The sequence below is a fragment of the Brassica napus genome, chromosome A2 (genome assembly GCF_020379485.1).
Source record: "Brassica napus cultivar Da-Ae chromosome A2, Da-Ae, whole genome shotgun sequence".
NCBI lineage: Eukaryota > Viridiplantae > Streptophyta > Magnoliopsida > Brassicales > Brassicaceae > Brassica > Brassica napus.
Window position 1 is genome coordinate 12,604,255 of NC_063435.1, and position 27,012 is coordinate 12,631,266.

The 27,012-nt window shown below is 34.5% G+C and overlaps 4 protein-coding genes and 1 non-coding gene across 5 annotated transcripts; 3 read left to right on the plus strand and 2 right to left on the minus strand.

Annotated features, from left to right (window-relative positions):
* The first annotated feature begins 896 nt into the window (after nt 1-896).
* On the plus strand, nt 897-2,839 carry LOC111202815 (B-box zinc finger protein 21-like). Its single transcript, XM_022695802.2, has 3 exons — nt 897-1,531; nt 1,623-2,024; nt 2,279-2,839. The coding sequence occupies exons 1-3, from the start codon at nt 1,340-1,342 to the stop codon at nt 2,564-2,566; spliced, it is 882 nt and encodes a 293-aa protein (XP_022551523.2). The 5' UTR covers nt 897-1,339; the 3' UTR covers nt 2,567-2,839.
* Nucleotides 2,840-7,987: 5,148 nt separating this feature from the next.
* Nucleotides 7,988-8,733, minus strand: LOC125587446 (glycine-rich RNA-binding protein 1-like). Its single transcript, XM_048757939.1, has one exon. The coding sequence runs from the start codon at nt 8,638-8,640 to the stop codon at nt 8,092-8,094; it is 549 nt and encodes a 182-aa protein (XP_048613896.1). The 5' UTR covers nt 8,641-8,733; the 3' UTR covers nt 7,988-8,091.
* Nucleotides 8,734-10,517: 1,784 nt separating this feature from the next.
* On the minus strand, nt 10,518-10,590 carry TRNAE-CUC. Its single transcript has one exon. It is a non-coding gene; the product is annotated as a tRNA-Glu (tRNA).
* A 3,111-nt stretch (nt 10,591-13,701) lies between these two features.
* On the plus strand, nt 13,702-16,093 carry LOC125587447 (zinc finger MYM-type protein 1-like). The gene has a single exon (XM_048757941.1). It carries the CDS (start codon nt 13,790-13,792, stop codon nt 16,091-16,093), a length of 2,304 nt encoding a protein of 767 aa, XP_048613898.1. The 5' UTR covers nt 13,702-13,789.
* Nucleotides 16,094-16,241: 148 nt separating this feature from the next.
* Nucleotides 16,242-19,194, plus strand: LOC106422364 (auxin-responsive protein SAUR50). The gene is given in 2 exon segments (XM_048757943.1): nt 16,242-18,709; nt 18,712-19,194. Coding segments are annotated over 2 exon segments (330 nt in total). The 5' UTR covers nt 16,242-18,496; the 3' UTR covers nt 18,829-19,194.
* Nucleotides 19,195-27,012: the final 7,818 nt, after the last annotated feature.

The following is a 27,012-nucleotide window of genomic DNA, read 5'->3' on the forward strand; positions in this document are numbered from 1 at the left end:
TTTAATACTTATTTTTATATAGTATGGACTCTTTTTTTGACGTCGAACAGTCATTCTATTACTCAAACTTGAGGTGGTCTGGGTAACCAGACCGGAATAGAACAACCAATGAAAAATAACTTCCTACGGAAGGTCCTAGCAGTCTTAGCTAAAAAGTCCAAAAATTGATTGCGTACTCGTGGAACATGGGTGATCTTGAAGTCCGGGAAACAAATATGCAGCGTCTCTATCTTTTCCAATTCTGCCGCGAAGCTTGGTCACTTCTGGGGTTCATTTACCATTGCAATCAGCTCCTTGCAGTCTGTTCCAAAGCTCTGGCATGGCGAGTGTCGAAGCACAATCTCCATCGCCCAGGAGTGCTTCTACCTCTTAATGCAATGCTAATTCATATCGAGTGAAATTCCGTGTACCCATAAGTTGTATGTTCTCTCCACTATCCATCCAAGCCCATCCACATCCACTAAAGCGATCAGAAGCTGTCCAAGATCCATCCAGTAGGCAAATATTATCCAAGTTTAAGACTTGGGTTTCCTCACTATTGCTGGCTTGTACTACCAATGGTAACGTCTCATTTGCACTAAACCGGACTTGACATTCACTTTCTGCGTATCGTAGTAGTTCTAAAGAATCTCTGTCTATTCCCCTGAAGAGTTTATCATTACGAGTCTTCCAAATATACCATATTATCGAGGGATAAGGATCTCTGTCTTGGTCTGGGTCTATGATATTATTCTTCCTCCAAAGTAGATAGTCCATATTTGTATAGACGCTTGACATTGGAAATGTACCTTGGCTTGTAAGAGTTACCGATAAGGACCATACTTGTAGAGCAGGATGGCATTCGAATATAGTATGAGTTACATATTTCTCTGCTTCCCCATACCTAGGACAGTAATTATCACACCTTATATTCCGCCTTACTAGATTTCTCGTTACTGCCACCTGACCCGTTATCAATTGTCATATAAGATGACACATCTTTTTTGGCGTTTTTAACTTCCAAGCAAAGGCTTGAAGTTTAATGATACTTGGTTCCAGTATTTCTTTTTCCTCATCTGGCTTCAACAGATTTTAAGCAATCCAGTATCCAGATTTAACTGTGTATTAACCATTCTTCGTGTAGTTGCAGCAGAAAGTATTATGACGATGAGTAGAGCTTATGGCCATACTTCGAATGAGTGGTATGTCATCAGGATGGACTCTTTCTTTTTATATTAGGTCCTTTATTACTTCATATTCTCTCTCCTTTTATCACAGAACTAACAAAACTTCACATCTTCTGTTCTCTCCTTCTACGCTCTCTCTTCATCTCTTTCTCTCTTCTTAATCGATTCGATTGATGAAGATCAGGTGCGACGTCTGCGACAAAGAAGAAGCGTTGGTGTTTTGCACCGCCGACGAAGCGTCTCTATGCGGCGGCTGCGACCACCGAGTCCACCACGCTAACAAACTCGCTTCCAAACATCTCCGTTTCTCTCTCCTCAATCCTTCTCCTTCCAACAACTCATCTCCTATCTGTGACATCTGTCAGGTCTCTATCAGTTTCTTGTCAAGATTTTAGGACATGGGTTTTGTCTACTTCCCTTGTTAAATCCATTTCTTTTCTTTTTGTTAAACTGTAGGAGAAAAAAGCTCTGTTGTTTTGTCAAGAAGATAGGGCTATTTTATGCAAAGATTGTGATTCATCGATCCACTCCGCCAACGAACACGTCAAGAAACACGATAGGTTTCTTCTCACAGGGGTTAAGCTCTCTGCAACATCCTCTGTGTATAAACCTACTTCAGAATCTTTTTCAAGCAGTCAAGATTGTTCTGTCCCTGGACCCCGTTCTTCCAAGAAACCTCTCTCAGCTTCTCAGAGCAACAGCTCCAAGATCCAACTTACTTCGAAGATAGGAGGTGATGCGGCAGTGAATCAGTTGGGATCCACAAGCACGATTTCAGAGTATTTGATGGATATGTTACCTGGTTGGCACGTTGAGGACTTTCTTGATTCCTCTCTTCCTCCTTTTGGTTTCTCTAAGGTTCGTTTCTTGTTTTTCTCTCTAATCAAGTTCTGTTAATCAAGATTTGATGTTTATTTGTAACTTTAGTGACTGAATATATCATCCCTTTCATTTCCTCGGTTTACGTGATATCATATCATATCAGATCTGATTGAGATACATAAAAGTCACAAACTACTTTATAGATGTGGATAGATATTTTTCTAATTTAGGTATTGTATAAAATTCTGAATTTTTTTCACTTTTCTGTGTGCTTTCTTTTGTAATTGCAGAGTGGTGGTGATGATGGAGTGTCACTTCAATCTAAGAATATGGGGATTTGGGTCCCTCAGATTCCACAAACTCTTCCTTCTTCATACACAAATAAGTACTTTTCTCAGGACAACAACAAAGAAACATCACCAGAAGTGCAGATGTATGCTCCAATACAAAACATGAAACAACAAGGACAGAACAAGAGATGGTATGATGATGGTGGCTTCACTGTCCCACAGATTACCACTTCTTCCAGTCATCCTACTCCTCTTCCTTCTAACAAAAGGTCCAGATTTTTCTGGTAACTGACATGTGGTCTATGTTTGTTTGTTTGTTTCCCTTTTGATCTTCTTGATTTTTAGGGGTTTTGTTGTCTTTTGTACATTTTGAGTGTGATTAATGTTGCTGTTTTAATCTTTGTAGTAATCCTATGTGTTCTCTTGTGTTTTATGCCAATGTTTTTTTGTCCTAATAAGTTTTCATGTAAAAGTTTCCATGATTTATTTTGTGAATCATGGAGCTAGACATTTTTGTGTTGAAGCAAGACTTCAGTGAAAGAAATTAGCTATTTTTAATTATATATTATCTACATTATTTTCATTTGTCAGGAGAAATAAGTCAAAAGTTAATGTAAGTTCCAAATTCTATGTATGAAAGCTAATGGTGTACGTCTTTTTGTTTGCGAGGAAGAGTCCTTTTCATCTTCTGCCTTTCCCATACGGGGGAGAGGATTGTTCTTGGATTTGGTTGATATTTATTAAGAAATAAAGATATGAAAAGAGCATATAATGGAGATAGATTCATCATCACGTGCCCATCACCATCGGCATATATTTGTTTCTTAGTGAATATGCCTCCAAATATGTTATAACTAAAGACACGTCACTATGGCAGCAAAAACTATTCATATAAACTACCAACACGTCCTTAGCTTGTTTTCATTACCAAAGTAAGTGGAAAAAGGTAGTAAGAAAGCATCATGAGTCGAGTTGAAACTAATCCACCCAAAATCAATGACCACATTGTTCGTATTCACGGTTGGGACGTAGAAGTTGAGTTGCTTTCTGCTACTCCTAATAAGGGGGCTTTTGAAGTGTGGTTTGCGAAGGGAATCGTACGTGAGTGTATACAGAGGATGGTTGATGTCGTGTATATAGCTCGTTTTCGGTTTTATTTGTTCCATGTGCTGGACGTGTTGGTGTGACTTGGTTAGAAAAGACTCATTATCGTCCTTTGTGCTAAACTGACCCAACTAATTTAGGCCCATATTGGTGATGATTGGTTCGATTGTGGCCGTAGAATTTTAGCTGTAGATAATTGGTTATAGCTGTAAAGTTGTTACTGTAGATTACTTTTAGAGAGATTTTTGCTGTAGTTAAACTTGTTGTAGTTGTAAGCTATAAGCTGCAGATATTTTAAAATAAAATATGTGAAATATGTGATGTATATATAAAATAATTATTATTTTATCACTTAAAATAATTTATATTGTTATTTTTAAAAATTATCAAAGTTTATTGTTATTTAAAATGTGATATGTAAATAATATTTATATTATTTAAAATATTTTAATAATTTAAAAGCACCCAAAATTAGAGTAAAATATATATAGATGTTTTTTATTATGATTATCTTATTTATTTGATATTATATTTTTTTAAAAATTCTACAGTTTCTACAGCCTATAAATGAAAGATGTAGGTTTTTTAACTAAAATACATTAGAAAAATGTTTGCTTTATTTTTTTTTTTTGTAGCTTTAAAAATAAAGTTAAAGCATGATTGGTAAAAATTAATAGAAATTTGATGTAGGCTTTAACTTTGAAAAGTAAAGCTAAAGCATGATTGGTAAAATTTAATGATTTAGAAAAAAATAAAGCTAAAGTAGGTAGATAAATCACAACCAATCACCCCCATTGTTTCATTTATATCAATCGTTTGCTTCTGATAACCTGAAAGCTGACTCTTTGTCGAAACCTTTTTTTCTTGTTTTTATTTTTATTTTTGATAAGGATGTGAATTTCATTTCAAATGAGAGTTTTTGTACTCATACAAAAGGTTAAAAGAGGAAGCAAACCTAAGCAAAAAAAATAAAAAATTTAGAATGCATAAGCTAAGTTGAACCATTATTCATGTGCCAGCCTGATTTGCTTGTCGATCTCTTTAAAACTCACTTGCGCTGGTGTTGTAGATCCATTATGTAGTCGTTGGTTTCGTTTGCGCCAGACTCTGTAGATGATTGCTTGAACCATTAGCTTGCGGAGGATAAATGGACAGTGAGTAACCTTCAATCCTATCCAAACGAGAAGAGCTTCAAAAGTATAGAAAAGAACTAGTCTGTAACCCAGTCTCCTTATCGCCATCTTCCAGATTTCTTCTGCATAAACACATCTTATGAAGATGTGATCACGAGTTTCGTGATAGTGATTACAAACACAACAACATGTTTCAATCTGAAGTCCCCATGAAGCAAGGCGTGATCTTGTTGGAAGTCTGTCCAGCCGTGCTACACACATCATGAAAGCATGACTTGGAATGTGACCTTTAAACCATACCTTATCCGCCCAATTTGCTTGTGACCACGAGGCTTTAATGTTTTCCATGTATGCTTTGCAGAATAAGCGCTCAAATCTATGTCATTAGAAGATCAGAGATAGATATCACGAGTCAGAGAAACAGAAGGCAGAGGTACTGAGTTGAGCATAATCTGGAACTCCTCTGCTTCCGGTGATCTAGCTGGTCGTAGTAACTAACCATGTTCCGAGCAAGCTTCTGCAACCTAAGAGGTCAACTGTATTCATGTTTGCGTTGGATCCGAAGGACCAAAATGCTCAATTAATGGACCAAAAGGGGACCAATTATCAAACCAAAATCTAGCCATATGTCCATTCCCAAGTACACATTAAATGAATATTTTAGGAAGAGGCCGCATCTTGAAGAGAGCTTTCCAAGTCCATGTTGCAGTCTTGTTTTCATCCAAGCACCAAAACGAATAATTTTTTATGTATTAGCCTTAACCCAGATTGCACAGAAGAGAAGCCAAATGAGTTTGAGGCAGAAAAATGCATAGATTCCTGAAACCAAATCCACCTTCATGCTTAAGAAGACTGATTTGAGACCAAGCGACCGTAGCTTTTGCTCTTGTTGTGATGTATCCATTCCAAAGGAATCTTGAGCATAATGATTCAATCATTTTTAAGCACCCTTTAGGGAGAAGAAAAGATGAAAACAAGAAGTTAATAATGCTGTAAATGACACAAAAAATTAGGACTGTTTTTCCCGCATATGAGAGCGCTCTTAGAGTCCATGATGAGAATCTGCGCTTCAGTTGATCAATCAGTGGTCTGTAATCACAGATTTGTAACTTACGATGCATCAATGCGAAGCCAAGATACTGGACAGGCAATGATCCAAGTGAGAAGCTGAGAGTTGAGATGTCAGCAGCTTCTGACTGATTCAATCATGAGATAAATAATTCGGTCTTGCTACGGTTCATTGTGAGCCCTGACCAGGCGGAGAAGGCTTCAAGAGTATCTGCAATGTTCTGCAAATAAGTCATTTCTCCATCAAAAAAATCATTAAGTCATCTGCAAAAGCCATGTGAGATATAAGCGGATTTGATGCCCTCAGGTGGTGACCAATTCTTCCATTTCTGAAGTTTTCATTCAGCATTGAGTGTTTAATTAGTAATCACTGTTATTTAGATGTTTCATTAGTGCTACATTCTCTTTATTTAAAATTGTTGCATGTATACTCAAGTCAGCCAGAAATCAAGCTTAAAAGACAAATGGTTAAAGCTGAGTGCTCTCGAGAAAGATTTCGTTCAAAAATTTTGAAGACGTCTTTTCTACGGTCTTATACTTCGATATATTTGGATATTTTCATCAGTAACCATTATGATCCAATATTCATGATATATCGAGATATTTTTTACAAAATACTGAGATGTAATTTTTAGATGTACGTCAAACAATAACAAAGACATGATAATAGTACACTGGACTGGTTGTTGGAGGCGGAATTAACCCTTTCATACTCGGTCTGAGAATCCGATCCATACAATAGGCTCATGAAGGTCAAAGGCTCATGCTGAGCTGAAGAGATGGTCCATACCAAACTAATACTTTCAAACTATAGTATAACAGAGCTAGGTCAAAGCATTGAAAACGACTACAAAGGTACCTGATCCTCGTCGGAGATCACGTCGCCATTACGAACTACTCTTGAAGAAATATAAAAGAAAGCAAGGGAAAGAAGATGGGGATTCAAATTATTATAAGCAATTTATATACTTTGGATACATACATATATTCTGGTTCTTAGACATCTCCAATGTATTCTCTTATTTTTATTTTTAAATTAGAAGAATTCTATTATAGAGACGAGTTTTCTTCCAATATGTTTCTATAAAATAGAGAGATTCATATATAGAGTACAATATAGAAAAATACTATTTCTTCTTTTATAAAGAAAGGAAAAAATAGTAATCTTTATTTTAGAGACAAAAATAAAGATGAGTCGTAATGATTTTGTCTCTTAATGTTATTATAGAGGGAAAAAATAGAGAAAGATTGGAGATGCTTTTAGAATTGCTATGTGTACTTGAATTATATTTGTATTATCAATCAGATTTTTTTTTTCTACAAAATCATCAATATACGTACTTATTACATGTTTCTTGTCATACACGACATCGAAATCCTAAACCTAATTTTTGAGTGGATTTTGAGATCTATCAGTGGTGCTCTGTAATGACGTTAATTTCCGTTTGAAACATTTTCTTTTTAATCACTCTCTAGAGTTTTTTTCCCACTATCTACAGACTACAGTTGTATAAACTTCGCTTTGAGTTCCTCTCATTAACAAAAGAAATTCCCTCTTTCTCAAAACGGAACTTACTAATTAAATGCTCTTAATGTCAATACATGAATCAAGATGTTTATCCATGAACTCTTAGTTCAGACTTATTCTTGGGTCCATTCCCTAGGGTGAACCTCTAGGTTCACCAACCAATAGGATTATGTTATTTCAAATTTGATATTTTTTATAAATGGAAACAAAATATTGTCAAGTTATATTATTATTTTTTTTAAAAAAAAAAAAAAATAGTAGTAATTACAAAAAAAATATTTTTAACATCGTTAGGAAAAAACTAAACCTTAAAATCCTAATCCCTAAACACTAAATCCGAAACCCTAAACCCTTGGATAAACCCTAAACCCTTAAATAAATCATAAACTCTAAATCAAAACACTAAACACTAAAACACTCAAGAGTTTAGGATTTTAGTGTTTAGTGTTTCTGATTTAGAATTTATGATTTATCCAAGGGTTTAGGGTTTACCCAAGGATTTAGGGTTTACCCAAGGGTTTAGGATTTCAGATTTAGGTTTAGGGATTAGGATTTAGGGTTTAGTGTTTTGCTGACGACGTTAACAATATTTTTTTTTTAAATCTTTTTTTTGTAACTACTATTTTTTTTTACCTTTCTATTTTAAAAACATAATATAACTTGACAATATTTTGTTTCTTTTTTTAAAAGATACCAAATTTAAAATAATGAAATCATATTGGTTGGTGAACCTAGAGGTTCATCCTAGAGAGTGAACCCAAGAATAACTCTTATAGAAATTAAAGCCAAAAGAACTACAAATTAAAGCCGTATATGAATCAAGATCCGAATATAACGGCTAAGTTTTTCGTTGTCGGCTCTCAAGAAGCTTGAAAAGATTAGAGAAGAAACTTTAAGAACTAAGGGTATAACAACAACAAAAAAAAACAAAGAAACCATAAAAAAAAATTAGGATCGTTGAAAACAAGCAATATATCTCTCTAACGACGGCAATGCGGTTTGCAGAGAAAGAGACAATCATAAAAACAAAAACCTCCACAATGTTGAGGACATTCCAATCTCTTTCCTCTACATTTCCCTTTTCCCTTGCACTCTGCATATTCTCTTTTCACAAATTCTCCTCTTCCTTCTCTTCCTCCTCCGCGGCCACAAGCCCATTTGTACCATCCTCTACCACCACCACCTCCTCCTCCCCATCCCCATCCACCACCTCCGCCCCCACCGCCACCACCTCCTCCACCACCACCACCACCACCACCACCTCCACCACCACCACCACCTCCACCGCCACTTCCTCCTCCTCCACCGCCGCTACCTCCCCATCTATAGCTATTGCTTCCTCCACCATGACTTGATATTTTCTTGTCCTTGAGAACTATTTTGGTGGTTATGTTGCTTTTATCAATGTTGTTGTTGATGTTCTTGACTGTGTCTTCATCAGTGGAATGGACATGCCCACTCTCTAGTTTGTTAGTTTGCAAGATCAGTACGAGGAGAAAGATAACCACCAATGACGAACTTGTCTTCATTTTTCTTGATTTTCCACAAAGTTTGTATTGTTTTCTTTGATTTGATATGACAGCTTCTTCGATTTGGTCCTCTCTTTATAGTCCATTTGTTTTTTTACCCTTAAATGAAAAAAAAAAAAAAAACTTCTCACTGGCAGTTAGGTTTGGTCCTACCCAGAATAATGTTTTCGTCCAACAATAATATTTGTTTTGTCCTGAAGATGAAGAAAAGAAGAGGCTCGTAATAATGTTTTTGTCAACTTATTATGTGTTTTCTTTACAAACGTATATTGACATAATTAGTTAGCTCAATACAGAAGGTTTCTTATAAAGACGTAGAAAATATTCCTATATATGATCAACTCTTCCTAGTTAACCAACAAAAAAACTAATTATTAAGTGATTATATACACAAAGAAGAAGAAGAGAGATCCCTTAGGTAACACTACTAGTGGTGGTACCAACCAATCAATACTCTGTCTTCTCCTTCAATGAACATCTTTCTTCTTCTTCTTCTTTTTTGTCAACAATACAAAAAGAAAACTTAGGCAATGATGCCACTAACGCATTATATTCAATCAAACTTTTTTGCAAGTTGGTATTTGTGGAGTATTTGGTACGGTTATTTATACTTACCTTGAAAGTTATCCAATTTCATTTCATCTACTTAGTCATGAAACTGGTCCACCGTTTATCTCCCACTAAGAGTTTCATTGTATATAATCAATTTGATCTTTTACGAATTGTTTAATAGATACCCAGATGAACTATGAATGGCTTGCTCACAAAATACATTTACTTGCATACCACAAGATTATCCTCCTTAAACCAATCCTTTTCAATAATTCAAGATTGATAACCAATGTTTTGTAATAAAAATGGATTCTGAAAACTTAAAACTCTCCATCTATTTCAAATTTCATATAACACAATCAATGTCTAAAACCTCATAAAACCAACTTTGACTCATTCCAACAGTAAAAAATACAAAGTAAGTAAAACAAGAGAGCAGAGCTTAGAATCACCAAACATAAACCTAAAGAGTATGAAGAAGAATGAACTTCGATTGGTTGATTTTAAAACTTCAGTAACGGCGGCCTCCGCAGTTAGCGAGCCGAGCAGATGGGCACTCGTAAGCCATATGTCCTCGGCCACCACAGCTGTGCCATATTATCATAGAACCAGCACCTTCTCTTCCCTTTACTCAATCCATCTCTGTCAGAGTAACTGCTGTACCCTTTTGGGCATTGTCTGACAACATGTCCCGAGATGCTGCAAATGTTACAGACTGGATCGTTCTAGCAATCACGAGCTAAGTGACATGACGTCCAGCAGTTTTTGCATGCCTTGTCGTTCGTGCAGTCCGCAGCGAGATGCCCCGGTTTGAAGAACTTGTTGCACAGCCTCCAGTCCCCTAAACGACAAACCGGGTTAGGGTAATCTCTAACAATAATTGCGACGATCACATCATCGCAGTAGTATGGAAGCAAAGAGTTAAACTAAAACCAACCTAACGCTATCAACTCAGGTAAAGAACACAACAAACACCGAGACTAATCATATCATCTTGGTAACAAGTAGAAGAGAGAGAAGAAGGAATGAGAGTTGAGAAGTTGTTAAGCAAGTCCAAGTCATAAGCACGTAGTATTGTGGCTGCATTGACACTTTGACAGCTAGGCATTACCAACAGTGTGATTGCTACTACACAAAGGCTCGAGCCAAAAATGACCTGAAAGCACGATGTGTCTCATGCTTCCTTCTACACGGAGCATCGCTGCGAGAAACTTGTTCAGATATCCCTTCCATAGAGTTTTGTTTCTGGGCTGGGCTTATTACGTGGGCCGAGCTATGAATTTATCTGAAATGGCCAAATTGCACATATAAAAACTAAAAACCACCTCCGTTGCCGGGATTCGAACCCGGGCCTCTCGGGTGAGAGCCGAGTATCCTGACCAGCTAGACTACAACGGATTTGTGGTTTATCTGAACAAGTTGCGCGTATTAATTACGTATCTACTTTTAACTTTAAGTTCTACCATAGTATAAAATGGCGCTAGTGTAGGTAAACAAAAACCCTATAGCGTAACTATATAAATCTTGAATAAATTCCCAAAACGATAGAACACATCAATATTGTGTGGTTTGGACATACAATTGTAATAAGGTTAAATTGTTTTGAAGGGGTGAAAATGCAATTAATGTGATGTGTGTACCTACTTTTGTTCATAATAAAATCGAACACTGTATAGGGTTTATGTATTAGTTAGCAAAAACTTGTTACTTTTGACCCAAATTTTTTTTGCTAAATTACTATATTGAGGGGAAATATTAGTCTTGTAGTAAGAGGGTAGAGAAAAATAGAAAGCAAAAAAAGAGAGAGGGAGTGAAATGGTTAGAGCATCATTATCCCTAGAAACCCATAAGGTTTCTTAAGTACACTTTAATGATTATTTAACTAATAAATTTTAGCTAAAAACCTTAGTTAAAAATCACCTAATTTTTAAGCTACAATGGTAGGTTCTTAATTTGGGTTTCTTAAAAAGAAAAAAAAATTACTTGTTTGTGGTTACTTGTGGAAGAGTGTAGATGAATACGTGATCCTTCCACTCCCAAGTCTGTGATTCTTCCACTCCCAACTCCGTGACTCGTGTGCTCACATCTGCCTCGTCTTGTGTCGTGTTACCTGCGTAGAAAACAAGAGTATATATATGAAACATAAACATAAATACGGTAACTTCATAAGAGAACAAGAAACATGCCACACTCGTTTAACAACACCATCACACAAGAAACTTAAACAGAGCAAGAACAGAGATTCTTCTTAAACTTAAACAAGCATTCATCACACGCTAATCACTAACCACAACCTAACTCCGCGCTGCATTTATTAACCACCTCTATCAAGTACTTCAAGCATTCAACACACACATATTCACTTACCATAAACTAAGTCTAACAAGCGACAAAACCCAAGACTTCAAGAAAAGTAGACTTTTTACCACTGCTCCACTCTGTGAAACAACAAGCATGAGATGCTCCCACTGCTCCACTCTGTGATGAATCTCTCAATGCTCCCACTTATCAGTCCGTGACACAGAAAAGCACAAGACATTACAGAAGCATGATTATCAGTCCATGACACATAAACATACATTAACTCCATTACAAGACACTTAATTCCATTACAAGAAGGATCTGAAAAGGATCTCACCGGTCAGAAGAGAGAGGAGATGGGGTCGCAGCGATTGGACGAGCGACGATTGAAGGGAGGAGACGCTTCCTTTACCATCGGAGAAGACCAGAGAAGAGAAAGACGGACATGACGGCGATTGAAGGAAGGAGACGCTCCGCGACGGAGAGGAGAAGACGAGAGAAAACGCCGATTGAACGGATGCTCCGGTTCCCTTCCACGGTGAGAAGATGAGAGAAGAGGAGAGGAAGAAAAGAAAAGAAAAAGAAAAAAAAAAAAAAAAAACAAACAAAAACACATGTTGCTGACACGTGTTATAAGAAACTTTTCTATCATCGGTTACAAAAACCATTAACTAAGGATCGGTTATACACTTTTAATTTTGTTTTGATTTAATTAAATCATCAATTTTAGTTAAGGATCCCATTAAAGACTCGCGATAATCATGGTCTTAGTTGGTGAAATATAGATTTTTTTTTTGTTATAGGTTCAAATTTTCCTTGTTATAAATTGCATGTTTTTAGAATGTATAGTTTATTTCTAGTCAAATATCTTTCTCATAACGTTTATTTCAAACATATAAAATTATCTTTGGTAGTCTAAGTCACATTTTATAATATTAAAAATAAACAACAAAAATGGCATATTGGCCAAAGTTGAGGTATGGTTAGTTGTGTCTTGTAAATTCGCTTTAAAATATACATGATGGTCCTATGTGTTTTCAGTTTATGCCAACTACTTCGCTGTTGTGGACCTAACAGAATTAGAATAGTTTCTACAAAAAAATGAAAAAATAAATAAAAAAGTTTCAGTTGTGACTGGCCAATCTCGTTGATGGAATGGAATATATGTATGAAGTTTGGTTTCATTCTAAGAAGAGATTCGCAAATAAATGAAAAAATAAATAAAAAAGTTTCAGTTGTGACTGACCAATCTCGTCACATTTCAATGCATTTACTTATAAACGTATTTATTTACCTAAAAGCAAATAACAATTTTATGTCGGTCGAAAATGCGGTGAAATAGATTTGACGATGAAGACGAATTTACACACCATAAAAATTCAAGAAAAGAAAATAAGGCTGGCATTTGTTGGATGAATCCCAGATATTAAATATCGAGGAGCCGTAACGAGTTATAGTACTGTCCTTGTACGAGCAAGACACCATTAAGTCCTTATCGATCACCTTATTTACAACCTGTCTTTATTTTTAACCACATCATCCTCAACCACATGCTGCTGTGTTCAGTGGCGGAGGCAATGCATTGGCATGGTGGTCAAATGACCCACGTGAAATTTAGAAAAATAATGTAATGCTTGTTAAATATTTTAGATTGACCCTAGTCCATTATTTTGATTGACCCCCTTGAATTTAATTGAACTTGTTTAACCCAATAGCAAACTATACAAATCAATTACTAGCCCAATAAAGTATATAAACCATTACAAAATTAAAATAAACTAAGCCCGTTAAAATAAATAAACCCAATTATCATTGTTAGACTAAAAGATCTCGTTATCCTAATACTAAAAACCTAATTCTTCTCTTTTTTTTTTTCTGTCGTGATACGTGAATCAATTCATGAAGCTTGGTTGAAAGTCTGAAACCTGATCCAATTTGGTTTTAAAGTCAAGGTAATTATTTTATGTCTTTTAACTTTATGAGTAGTTTCTCTTCTCTAAATTCTAAAATCACTGTTACATTGAGATGTTCTAGATTTTTTTATTTAATTTAGAAAGTAAAAACTATGGAGACATGGAGAATTAAACCCTTCTTAGCTTTACTGGGACGTAGACAGATATAAAATTATGCTAGGATTGTTTTAAAGCTTGTGAATGAAACGGTTTATTGGAGAGGAGCGCTAGATTAGGCTATGATGTTTTAAAAGTTTGATTTACTTATCAGTAGTATAAATTTTGTTATTCTCATAAAAATTGTATTTCATTTTATTTTATTTATGTAGGTATTATCATAAACAATGGATCGATTTGTGATAAGAAAAATTCCACCACCGAGGATCAGTGTGGATGATTTGGCATTTGATCCAGCTAAGCGGAAAAAAATTCAAGAGTATGATCATAATCAAATAGACGAGGTACGCCGCATATATTTGACTAGAGGACCTTGTCAACCTCGCGGTCATACTTTTAAACAAAAATCAATAGGAGGTGTGTGGCGACGTTTTAATCCACAATGGTTTGACCAGTATCCTGATTGGTTAGAGTATAGTGTAGAACAAGAAAAGGCTTTTTGCTTGTTTTGTTACTTGTTCAGAGTTCAAGTTGGAAAACAAGGTGGGAGCGATACTTTTGTATCAACGGGTTTTTCTAGCTGGAATAAAGTTGATAGTTTCAGTAAGCATGTGGGAGATCATTCTAGTTTTCACAATGATGCTAAAAACAAATGTGAAGATTTGATGAGACAAGGTCAGTCTATCAAACATGCTTTACATAAGCAAACTGATATTGTGAAAAGTGATTATCGAATCCGCTTGGGCGCTTCAATTGATGTTTGTAGACACTTATTACATCAAGGTTTATCTTTTCGTGCGCATGATGAGAAAGAAGAGTCAACAAATAAAGGCAATTTCTTAGAGCTTTTGAAGTATACAGCCAGACAAAACGAGGCTGTGAAAAAAGTTGTGTTGCACAATGCTCCTAAAAATAATCAGATGACATCTCCTCCTATTCAAAAAGACATTGCACATTGCTTTGCAGAAGAAGTAACCAAGTCTGTTATCCAGGAAATTAATAATGATGTCTTTGGCTTGCTGGTAGATGAATCTGCTGATGTCTCAGATAAAGAGCAAATGGCTGTGGTTTTTCGTTTCGTTGATAAATTTGGGCTGGTAAAAGAAAGATTCATTGGCATTAGTCATGTTAAAGACACATCTTCCTTGACTCTCAAGTATGCCATTGATGCTTTATTTGCGAAACATGGGTTAAGTTTGAAAAAAGTAAGAGGGCAAGGTTATGATGGAGCAAGCAATATGAAAGGAGAATTCAATGGTTTAAGATCACTGATTTTGAAAGAAAGTAGATCTGCATATTATGTTCACTGCTTTGCTCATCAGCTTCAGTTGGTTGTCGTGGCAGTTGCAAAAAAACATGTTGAAGTTGGAGAATTTTTTGATATGGTTCATGTTCTATTGAATGCCGTTGGAGCTTCTTGCAAGAGAAAGCTTATACTCACTGAAAGTAATCGCAAGAGAATGGAAGAGGGGATCAGTAAGGGTACTATTAAGACAGGAACTGGGCTGAATCAAGACCTTTCTCTTAAAAGACCTGGAAATACTCGTTGGGGATCACATTACAAGACTTTGTTGCGTCTTGGTGAGATGTTTCCCTGTATTATTGAAGTTCTTGAACATATCCAGACTGAAGGCATGGACGGCAGCAAAAGACAACAAGCATTTGGTCTCCTCAAATATTTTCACACATTTGATTGTGTGTTTTATCTACAATTGATGCTTGTTATCCTGGGACTCACTAATAATTTGTCAAAAGCTCTACAGAAAAGAGACCAAGAGATCTTGAATGCTGTCTCGTTGGTTGGATCTACAAAACGACAGTTACAGAAGCTTAGGGACGAAGGATGGGAGAATTTTGTGGCTACAGTTTATTCTTTTAGTGAGAATAATAAAACTGAAGTTCTTGATATGGAGGAAGAGTTTGTTGATTCAAGCAGGCCAAGGAAAAAAACAGGCATCACCAACCTGCATCATTATAAGGTGGATTGTTTTTACACGGTCTTAGATATGCAACTTCAAGAGTTTAATGATCGTTTTGACGAGGTGAATTCTGAACTACTTGTTTGCATGGCATCCTTAAGTCCAATAGATTCTTTTCGTCAGTTTGACAAGTCAATGTTGATGAGATTGGCTGAGCTTTATCAAGATGATTTTAGTTCTATGGAACGAAGATCTCTTGAACAACAACTTGACATCTATCTTGACAATGTGCAAAAAGATGAACGGTTTACCAATCTAGAAAGCCTTGGTGATCTTGCTCGTGTATTGGTGGATACAAGGAAATATCTTTCTCATCCTTTGGTTTATCGTCTTTTGAAGCTATGTTTGATTCTTCCCGTTGCGACTGCAAGTGTAGAAAGGTGCTTCTCTGCAATGAATATCGTGAAGACTACTTCACGTAACAGTATCGGTGATGAATTTTTAAGTGATTGTCTAGTTTGTTTTATTGAGAAACAAGTGCTTGAGACAGTGACAAATGAGACAGTGATAAAGAGATTCCAAGATATGAGTGAGCGTAGAGTACATCTTTAAGTTTTAGTACATTGTAATATTTTTTCGATAACATTTATGCATTTTTGCATTTAAGAAATTTTTATGACCCACGTCCATATTTTTCCTGGCTCCGCCACTGGCTGTGTTTGCTAACTGTTCATCGATCAGGCTCGTTGTTATTGCACAAACAACAAACCCGTCACGGCTTACGACTTTTTTTTGTCTCTCGCCCTCGTCTACTAATTAATTTTTCCCAAGAATTTACGCGTGATTTTGTTTTCTTTCTAGATTTTTTTTCGACATTGTATATGTAGTAAATGAATTATGAACGCAGACAAATTATGCTACTATTTTCTAAAGTTATTGTACGTAACTGTATGTGGGCATGCTTCTTCAGTTCTTTGTTTTTTATAATATAAAGATCCATTGTATATGGTTTTCCAAGTGGACAAAAGTTCGGTTATACGCAGTGGCGAATCTAGATAGGTTTTGGGTGGGCAGCTGCCCCTCATGATTTTGTGAAAGTTTTGTTCAAAGATTTTTTATGTTGCCTTTTGATATGTTATATACTTATATACTCTGCCGCCCCGGATGAGAATGCACCACCACTGGTTATAATACGTGTTACGTTAGCACTTGGAGGATTATCATTTTTCTAATCGTAATTCTCTCGTTTTATAAATATTTTTGTATATTATTACCCACTACTAGTAGCTCATTAGGTACTACAACAAGACTCCTTTTATGCTTACGAAGATTCAGCTTTCATTACTTCTTTTATTCTTCTAGATTCACCGGTTCAGTAACCACGATTGTGGTACGCTTCTGTACTTTTCTTCCTAATTGCAGAAATATACAGAAAAGATGTGTGAAATTTTCAAATTTAATTTCTTATAATTAAATGATAATTCCTACCTATCATCTTTGACCCACAAAACTAACCAAAAAAGGAAATTCCTTCGTGACATTTCCAATCGTAGATGACCGGAAATGACACGGTCGAGGTTCTTCGATGGTCGATCTGAGGTGTTCAGAATACTTCCGATCGCTTTAGACCAACAACCAAAAAACACCAACGCTCCTATCAGATATCATCTAGGCTTTTCAATCCGAAAAAGCAAAACCCGATAGTTAGTTCGTCCGGACAAAGACTAATATCATATGGAACCCATACTTTAAAAACTATCTTTATATATCATTCAAAAGCATCTTATACTTTTAAAATATGGGTCAAAATCTAATTTTAGTTAAATTATAGTCGGATTGGTCATATTTTAATTGTTGAAACAAGATATTTAAACGATCTCTAACATCCACAAATGAATAATGAAATTAAACTCGTGATGTTAGCTACATAACATCATAAAATTGAGGGATGTTGTTATGCATAACATATACTTCGTGTGGTTAAGTATACATTAGTTTAGTTTGAATTGTTAGCCAGACCAATACTTCATGTATCTAGCAATCATTTCTCTTTTTAAAATCATAAGCTGTATTTTCCCAGAAGTAGCACAAATCTCTAATTCGCATTTGATACTATTGAAACAACACCTCTTAACCAATTACTTCCTTTATAATCTCCATAAAAGTTATATGTTACTGTTTGACAACGTGCATGAAGTAACACGTTGTGTGATATTCCTTTGAGGCTTTGAGTATTGAATAAACAACTTGAATAAAATCATAGAAGCCCCTACGCTCGATGAAATTGGGACAGCTAAATGGGAAAATGTGTCAAGATAACACGTAAAGGGGAGACAATAACAAATTTGAATAAAACCCTTATCAACCTCGAAGGATGAAAATGAAACAAACCCTAATTAATTAAAAAAAATCATCGAGCATATCAGTAGTTGGATATTCAAATAGTTTCCAACCGTTTAATAGATTCCACACATACTAGCACGTCTCCCTTTGGAATTACCTTCCACATTTTTTTTTAACTTACCTTTCACATTTTTTGAGCTAGTGAAAATGTATATAAGTAATCTAAATTACGACAGCATTTTTGCGTTTTATAAGAAAATATCATTAATTGTCTCTTGCAATTTCTACATATTATCAGTTCTGCAAACAAATTAAATGTGTATCACCTTAATGCACAACAAATGGTTATCCGTAGCAAGCACGCAATTTCATAGTCAGACAACAAACACATCACAATCTCCCTCTCTCTATGTATATATATATATATACATCACACATGTGGGTGTACATAAATTCGTGTATATATGCTTTAAATTCCGTATATTCATTTTCATCTTTATAGAAAAAATCCCACTCGCCATATATAGTCCCTCAATAAATACCCCCAACCACATTCCATAAGCCCTCCCTCACTCTATTCACACTCACCCTTCATTGTAAAAGCAACAAACAGGGAAGATTTTCAAACTAAAATCACGTACAAACATTTCATTTAGGAAGAACTTGAAAATTATGGCGATGAAAAAAACAAGCAAGCTAACACAAACGGCAATGATCAAGCAAATCTTGAAGAGATGCTCGAGTTTGGGGAAGAGGCAGAGTAATGTGTACAGCGAAGATGAAAACGGACAACCTCTTGACGTACCTAAAGGACATTTCGTCGTCTACGTTGGAGAGAATCGAGTCAGGTACGTTGTACCCATTTCGTTTTTGACCCGACCCGACCCGAATTTCAGCTTCTTCTCCAACAAGCAGAGGAAGAGTTTGGTTTCGAGCACGACATGGGTCTCACTATCCCTTGTAAAGAAGTCGTTTTCCGATCTCTCACGTCTATGCTCCGATGAACATATCTTTTAGGGTTTTGCTTCTTTTTCTTAAATAATACATTTCAAATCGTTAGTTAGGATGACAGAGGAAGCTGCTAAGTAAATGCTTCTCTGTTTTAGCAAAAATAAGTTTTATATGTTTTTGGCTAATATGGGTTTAGAGTTGTAACTTGTAAGAGTGAGACCTAACCCTTATTTAGAGAACCCCAATGAGAATGAGTTATTATTTTTGGTTCTTTTCTCAGATTTGTAGAAACCCAAAAACAACACAAATTTCTGGTGAAGATCACTCTCATGGTTTTGTGGTTGATGAATGTGTACCCTGTGAGAAAGGTTTTTAATATTTAATGAATGAGACTTAAAATTATCAGGCTTCAGGTTTTATTGGTGTGGTTATTTTTGCATACATTAATGAATTTTCGTGTAATCTCATATACATTATCTGAGAAGTGATTTTGCCATGTGTTATCACTACAATAATTTTGAAAGAAAAATGATGGCATAGCTTGAACATATTTGTGACATGAATATTTACATTTGATGTAGATTTATATTTTTGTTAAATTTTTTAGAATATGATGAGAAATCATATATCATCATTAATATAACAATAAATCATGTAATACTCTATCCGTTTCATAAAGAATGTCATATTACATTTTTCACATAGATTAAAAAATAATTGAAATGCATTAAAATTCTTATTAATTACACATATTCAACCAATAGTATTTGAGATAAATGAAATTATGTATAAAATCAATGCATTTGTAATTAATTTAAGCTGAAAGTTGCATTGAAATTGTAAAATAACACTCTTTTTGTAACCAAAAAAAAAAGCTAAAGTGACACTTAATATGAAAAAGAGGGAGTAGTAGAAATAAAAATATTTCAATATTTGTTTTTACAAAATTCGAAATATTATTTATTTATGTTTTTATAATTATATAACTTTATTACTAAAACAATTCTTCCAAATTTTATGTAGTTTTTTATAACATTGAAATTTTCTAATCCCAATACCATTAGTTTTTAATATCTACAAATTTTAGAAATATTTTTTTTTTCGTTTTGATAGTTATATAACTAACAAAATTTTCTCTTAATTTTATAGAATTCGATATAATATATTTTAACCAAAAGAAATAGATTAAAATCTTTCTAAAGATTATAATTTTAATATATACATATATATTATTAAATATAAAAATTTATTTTACTTTTTACATATAATTAAAGAAAAATTGAAAATTAGATATTGTAAGCTAATAATAAAATCTAAAACCTAACAAAAATTTATTTAAATTTTAAAATTTTATTTATGTACATCGTGTAGGAAAACACCTAGTTTAGTAATTTATATCAAGTTAAGCTATCAAAAGCTGCAAGTATAGATCGTTCGGTTTTAGGGTATTGTCCCTCTCTTTCATATTTCAAACTTTCCCATCTTTTTAATTTGTAAAAACTCTCGAAGTTTTCTCTTTTTCTCTATATAAGTTTTTTTTAAAGAGAGAGAGACACGATAAAACTTACATTCGTACATCAGAATCTGTAGACAATCTTTGAGAAGGAGAATAGCAGTAAGTCAAACAATCTTAGAACTGCTAGCACTCTTGCCAAGAACCAACCAAGCACAAGAGAGAGTAAGCGAAGAGGTGGCCAACACAACAACACAAGACCAAACATACCTGAACCCACCGTTCACGGTACCAATTGCCAGAACTAAAACGCCTAGCACGAAACTCCACAAAGAGAAGAGACCAGCACCAGAAACTAAAGCCCCTTCCTCCAGTGGAACCTTCATCGGAAGGTCTAAAACCCCAACCTCCTTATACTGCTTCACCAGAAGCCACCGAGGGACGAGCGAATCAGACGAACAACCGGAACTTATTAAAAGGTCACGAGAAGGACTCCTTCAAGCCTGAGAGATAGAGAGGTGACAAGAAACAGAAACTTCTTGAGAACAATAGGTTCTAAAGAACAATAGGCATGTTCTGCTCACCACACACAGCCACGCCACCATCATACCTCCACTTACACCGTTGTTGAACCCAGACAGAACAGTAAAAACCACCAAAGACACCTCATATTCACTCTCCCTGTCCACTAACAAACATCAGATGGAATAAATGATGAAACACAGACAAAGCTGAAGAAATCAGACAAGGTTAACCCAAAACAACAACATCTGGACCGGATTCTAAAGAGATCCGACAATTCCAGATCTAGAAATCTAAAGTAAATCAAAACCCTAAAAATCCAAATCTGATAAGAGGACAGGAGGAGCTGATGATGAAAAGAGAGAAGGACAGATCAAACTACAAAAGAAAACTAGAGATCCGGCTCCAATGATGTGTAAGCCATCGGAGCCGAAGGAACAGCGGTGGCTTATTTTTTTTCTCTCTAGGCTTTTATCATCGCCTCTCTCTTTCTTACGGTTTTTAGCCATTAAAACTGTTAAAGGTAACTAGGTAATTAAAGTGTCTGGATCGATGCTATGAAGTTGCTGAATCGTTACAGAATATAAGTTATATAACCATATATACTGTTCTGCTGTGTTGAGATTCTCCAAAAAATGTTATGTTTGTAATTAATTTATGAGATTAGAAGGTAAGATAGGTATTACAAATTAATATGGTATTAAATAAATTTGGAATCATCATTTTCTAAAAAGCATACTTGTTTGAAAGTAGTTGTCGTCATTTTAGAAGTGATATGTATTGTATTAGGGATAAGCATCCCACATCGGAAATTCAAAGGGACCTTCAAGTAATATATAAAAAATTAGGGTCATTCTTATAATCACCAATTAGTTTTAAGTTGGAAACTCATAATAAATTCGAATCTAACATGGTATCAGAGCTCATATCCTAAAATATACTAAACCCCAAATTAATATTTATCCTTCTCGACCGAGAATAAATTTCGTACTAAAACTCGCTCGACCGAATATATATGTCCTAAAGTTCTGAGATATCTAACCGATAAAAGTCGTCAAGAATTCAAATGGACCTTAAATAATATATAAATACTTATGGTCAATCCACTAATCACCAATTGATTTTAAGTTGGAAGTCTGATACATTTCAGGAATGATTAACTCTCACTACTATATTTGTGAACTTAAAGTAACTAAAAGCAATATAACTCATAACTCTAATAACCCAGCCTTAAATGCAGGCCCGGCCCTTGGCATGTGCCCAAGGTGCATTTGCACAGGGCCCGTTTATTTTTGCAAAATTTTAGTTAAAATTTAAGGCCCGTTTTTTAAAAAATTTAAGGTCCTATTTTTACAGAATATTAATATTACTCATATAAAAATAAAAATTGTACAGGGCCCAATAAAACATTGAGCCGGGCCTGCTTAGATGTTGATGTTCAACTGCCAAATTAATTTCGATATTACTGCGATATGGTATTTAGTTTTATTTATTTACAAAACCGCATACATTTTACTTCAAATGTATAATAAGATCATAAAAGCATATGATTTGAAGAGATAGATGTTCAGCTTGATACATACAATCGTCCCTTATGAAATGAAAAATAATAATGTTGATTACCAAAAAAATAAAAAGTAATAATATTGTGTTTGAACAATTTAAGGCTAAATAATTGTTCACCATGAATTAGTATAAGCCTAACCTTGTATTTAAGAATCTTTTTTTTATCTTTTTTGGGGATTCTTAGATAGCTCATTGCTAAGTCTTAGCAGCTCTAAATTCAAGTTTTTCTTGTATCTCAGTGTCATTTCTATGAAATGAATTCACATTTTGTCAAAAAAAATAATAATGTGTTTGTTTGACAAAAAAAAAACTGTTTTTCAAAATTGGTTTTGTAAGAAAATAAGAAAAGTTGGACATGTCAAAATCAGCTGATAATCACATGCAATGCAAGTGGGACCCGTACAGCTTAAGAATTCTCGTATCGTTGAAGTCCCTACATAAGATTCCGATGGGTTTTTGATCTATAGAACACCGCGTGGTAAGTGGTGGAGCCGCCTCAATTATTTGGACGGCTAAGATATTACGGTAAACTTGTCTGATCATGGGTTTCGAGAACACGATAATGCACTCCTTACCGTACGGTACTTAACAACCGGGTCGAGTTTCTTTCGATCAATGATCAGAAATCATCAGGCCACTGAATTAGATTATAAACTAGTAATGATTATCAATATCAAACGTCGCTTTAATTTTATAAAAATCCAGACTCGATGGGGCTGTTTAGGCCTGGACGTTTGGGGCTCGTTCGATTTTACTCGGTTGATTTAAATTATTAGATTTTTAGTACTATATTCTTAAGTCTCATTTTGGTTTTATTAATTTTTGGATCGAAGTTATTTTTTCCAGATTCGATTTAGATCAGAGTATAACCAATATGTCTGAAATCATCTAAAAATATTTTTTAAAAAACTTAAATAACTAACAAAAATAATCAAAATATATATAAATTATTCCAAAATCTAATTAAAAACTAGTTTAAGTACCTAAACTAACTAAAAATATTCAAAATAAAAATAAATAAACTACAAAAAAATATCTTAATTTGACAAACTATAATAAATATATTGTTACAAAACACTCAAGGTTTGGATCCCTAGAATGTTTGTCACACCTCCTGACACAAAGTTTCCTTTCAGAATGCGTCGAAGACAGTTTCCAGTTACATTGGCTTTCGCGATGACCATCAACAAAAGTCAAGGTCAAACACTGGAAAGTGTTGGGTTGTTTCTGCCTAGGCCAATGTTCTCTCGTGGTCAGTTTTACGTTGCACTTTCAAGAGTTAAGTCGAGATCTAGATTAAAAATCTTAATAAATGGTCAAGAAGGGAAGCCACAGACAAAAACATTGAATATTGTCTACAAACAAGTTTTTCAGAATATTTCATAGTCACGGTACGTAATTTTAATCTACTTTTTTTTTCAAATACAAATTTTAAAATATATAAACTATTACAATTATTTATTTTTTGTATTTGCCAGATCGGTTGTGATGAGTTAGGAGACCGATGATAGTATGTCAATTTAATATTATTTCGTGTTCAATAAAATTTAAAAAAATTTCCATCTATCAAATAATGTTAACCTATCAAATTGCTTACAAAATTTATTTAATTTTTTGCACGTTTCTAATTGAATTTGTTTTTTTTATCGAGAATTGTACTTCATAATTTATATTATTTATGGATAATATTTTCAATTTTATTATATTTTCTTTTAATATGTCTACATAAATTTTTGTTTATTATTTATGGAAAAATAATATTATTCACCTAAAATAAAGAATTACGACACATATACAATACAATTCTAATTAATGATAATATAAAATCTGTTATTTCTAAAACTATACACTATTTATTCCATTTTTTGAATGAAAGTATCTTCTTAAACACACAAAATATTTTGTGACGTTGCAATTATATATACACACAATATATGCATCTTCATACTGATGTTACTTTGTTCCCTCTTGTCCATCTGAAATATTGACTATCAGTTTTTTTCCATGGCTAATGAATTCTCCTAAAGACGGTGATATTATGTTGTAAAATTCATTACTTCTAAAAACTATATAATATTTATTCCAAATTTTGAATTTTCTTATGTCCGCACAGGGTGCGGACCGGTCACCTAGTAATCAATATGTCTGAAATCATCTAAAATTTTTTTTTAAAAAAACTTCAATAACTAACAAAAATAATCAAAATATATAAATTATTCTAAAATCTAATTAAAAACTAGTTAAAGTACCTAAACTAACTAAAAATATTCAAAATAAAAATAAATAAACACAAAAAAAAAATCTTTAAAATACTCTAAACTATCTAAATTACATTAATATATAAATTAACATACTTAACCAATTTCAGATAATTTCAAATCCTAATTCATATTTCCTCATTCCCGAAGTACGAAACTCTTAAGTCTAGTTCGGATATTTTCGTGTTACGGTTCAGATGGAGTTTGGGTTTTATCGGTTCAGGTTAAGGTCGGGGCTTCAGTTTGTGGTAAAAACACCCTGACCTAGGACTGCTAATGAAACATTCGGTTGGATCCATAAATTCTTTTAAACTATTATATGTAGTTTTTATGATCCTTTAATTGTAAAAATGAAGTTATTAAATTTGATCTAGTTTTACGTTAATTCCAAAAAAAATATTACGAGTAAAATTGAACTTAATTATTAGTATATGAATATATGCTTGTGATTAGTAGAATAAATAGGAAAAATATTGGTTGAAAAGAGGTAAATAGAATTGTAGAATAGGTTTTTTTTTCTAATTCACTCTTCCAGTTCTTTTGAAGAATAAGAGCATCCGCAATGGAGGTTTATCACAAGTCCTTAGCACAAAATCCTAGGTTAATATGAATTTAATAATATTATAAAACTTAAGTTAGGTAAGAATTGGTCATTAATTAAGGATTATAAGGATTTGGTCATTAGAGACGTGACATCGTGTCATTGGATCGATAGAAATTTTAATTTTACATGTTTTAAAATTTAATATTTTATCTTTATATTTAATCAGGTATCTTTATATTAAATCATGTAATAAATAAAAAATTTGATGGAGTTAAATCTATTTAACATTCACCAAAATTTTAAAATTTAAAATTTTGTAATTCCTAAGAACTTGAAATTAAAAAACACCAATGGACATACAATTTTGATTAGAGTACTTAACTATTCAAACAAAAAAAAATTAGACAAAAAATAGTTTAATAATGCTAAAGACTCTAATGGTGGTAACACCACTGGAGATGCTCTAATAAATGAATATTTTCCTCCAAAATTTGGTCATACTTCCAAATTCTATAGTGGAAGAGTTGGTTTTTACACTTTTCAACTCTAACGCTGATTTTTAATAAATTATTAATTCCACAAAAAAGATTGGGGTATATTTTTTTAATATAAATTTGTTTAATATTCTCGAAAGGGCATAAAGCGTTCAGCATACAACGAGAATCAACTACCCGAAAACACTTTGAGCTAACTCACAAACGGATTACTTAGCTACCCCAAACCCAAGTCTAGGAAGGATACACAGACGTATAGTTTATCGAAATCCCGGGTCCGCCTTCCGTATCGCTGGCTGGCTCAGTTAATCGAGGTGGGAGCACGAAGATTCAACTTTTTCATCAACGAAGCAACCTAAGCTATCTCTGAAGCTCTAGCTTACCATTAAAAACGGGTTTAAGTTGAAAGATGTGCCATATCTTAGAGACCCGTAATCTTCACAAACTGAAAAGGAAAAACACTACCAACACATATCAAGGAGATATGTCGGTACTGGGATGTGAATTTCTAAGCTAATGGAGTCACCGAGAAACCACACAACCGTAGAACAACACGACCACGCAAGGATTCATCGCCAAAAGCCCAACTCTGAGAACCGGAGCACAGTTCAGATCAGTGACTGAGAGAAACAAACCCCTCCGGTGACAATCAAAAAGGAAGAAAACGCCTAATTAAGAGGAATATTGCTGGATCAGGCTTGCGCCCATCGTCACTTACGGAAAGGCGAGAAAGACACGAACACACTGGTAGAGCTTGAAAAAAGGGCGGAGGGATGAGAGAGCTTCAAATGCCTAGCCATAGACGACAAGACGAAACCAAGGCTCAACGTTCCATCACGCGCCGGAGCCAGAGACCACGCGCCACCGAGTAAAAGGACCTCTTGTGCACCCTTAGACGAAGCCAGCAGGAGACCGGCAAACCGAGACGCCTCGGAGCAACCGCATATCCTACCATCAGCCACTCTCGAAGAAACAGAGCCACAAACCCTACTGCTTGCCCCCAATGAAAACTAGATCTGTAAGGAGAAAAAAAATCTGGCCAACCAAACCCTAAAAGGCAACTCTACGTTATGCCGCCACCAAACTCACCTCCCCGTGACTCCAGGGAGGAGACGTCGCCACCGGATATGGGATCCTCTCGAGCGGACCAGAAGACCGCCGAATAATCCCTCGTCAGAGCCAAATGCATATAGGAGAGCCGGAGGTGAAGAGAGAGAAGCATAGAATGGAAAAAGAGTAGGAACACCTCCGGTTCCGGCACAAATTTATATTTAACATAAACAGTAAATGGTTAGATGAAATTTAGTTCTACCAATTGTTGTTTTTTAAACATATAATCATTTGGACCCTATGGTAACTAATAGCAAGAAGAAAATATTAATTATGTCGAGATCTCCACC

Coding starts and splice junctions, on each gene's coding strand:
- LOC111202815 (XM_022695802.2), top strand. CDS start 1,340: ATGAAGATCAGGTGCGACGTCTGCGACAAAGAAGAAGCGTTGGTGTTT. Junction 1,532..1,622: donor CTATCTGTGACATCTGTCAG/GTCTCTATCAGT, acceptor GTTAAACTGTAG/GAGAAAAAAGCTCTGTTGTT. Junction 2,025..2,278: donor CTCCTTTTGGTTTCTCTAAG/GTTCGTTTCTTG, acceptor TTGTAATTGCAG/AGTGGTGGTGATGATGGAGT.
- LOC125587446 (XM_048757939.1), bottom strand. CDS start 8,640: ATGAAGACAAGTTCGTCATTGGTGGTTATCTTTCTCCTCGTACTGATC.
- LOC125587447 (XM_048757941.1), top strand. CDS start 13,790: ATGGATCGATTTGTGATAAGAAAAATTCCACCACCGAGGATCAGTGTG.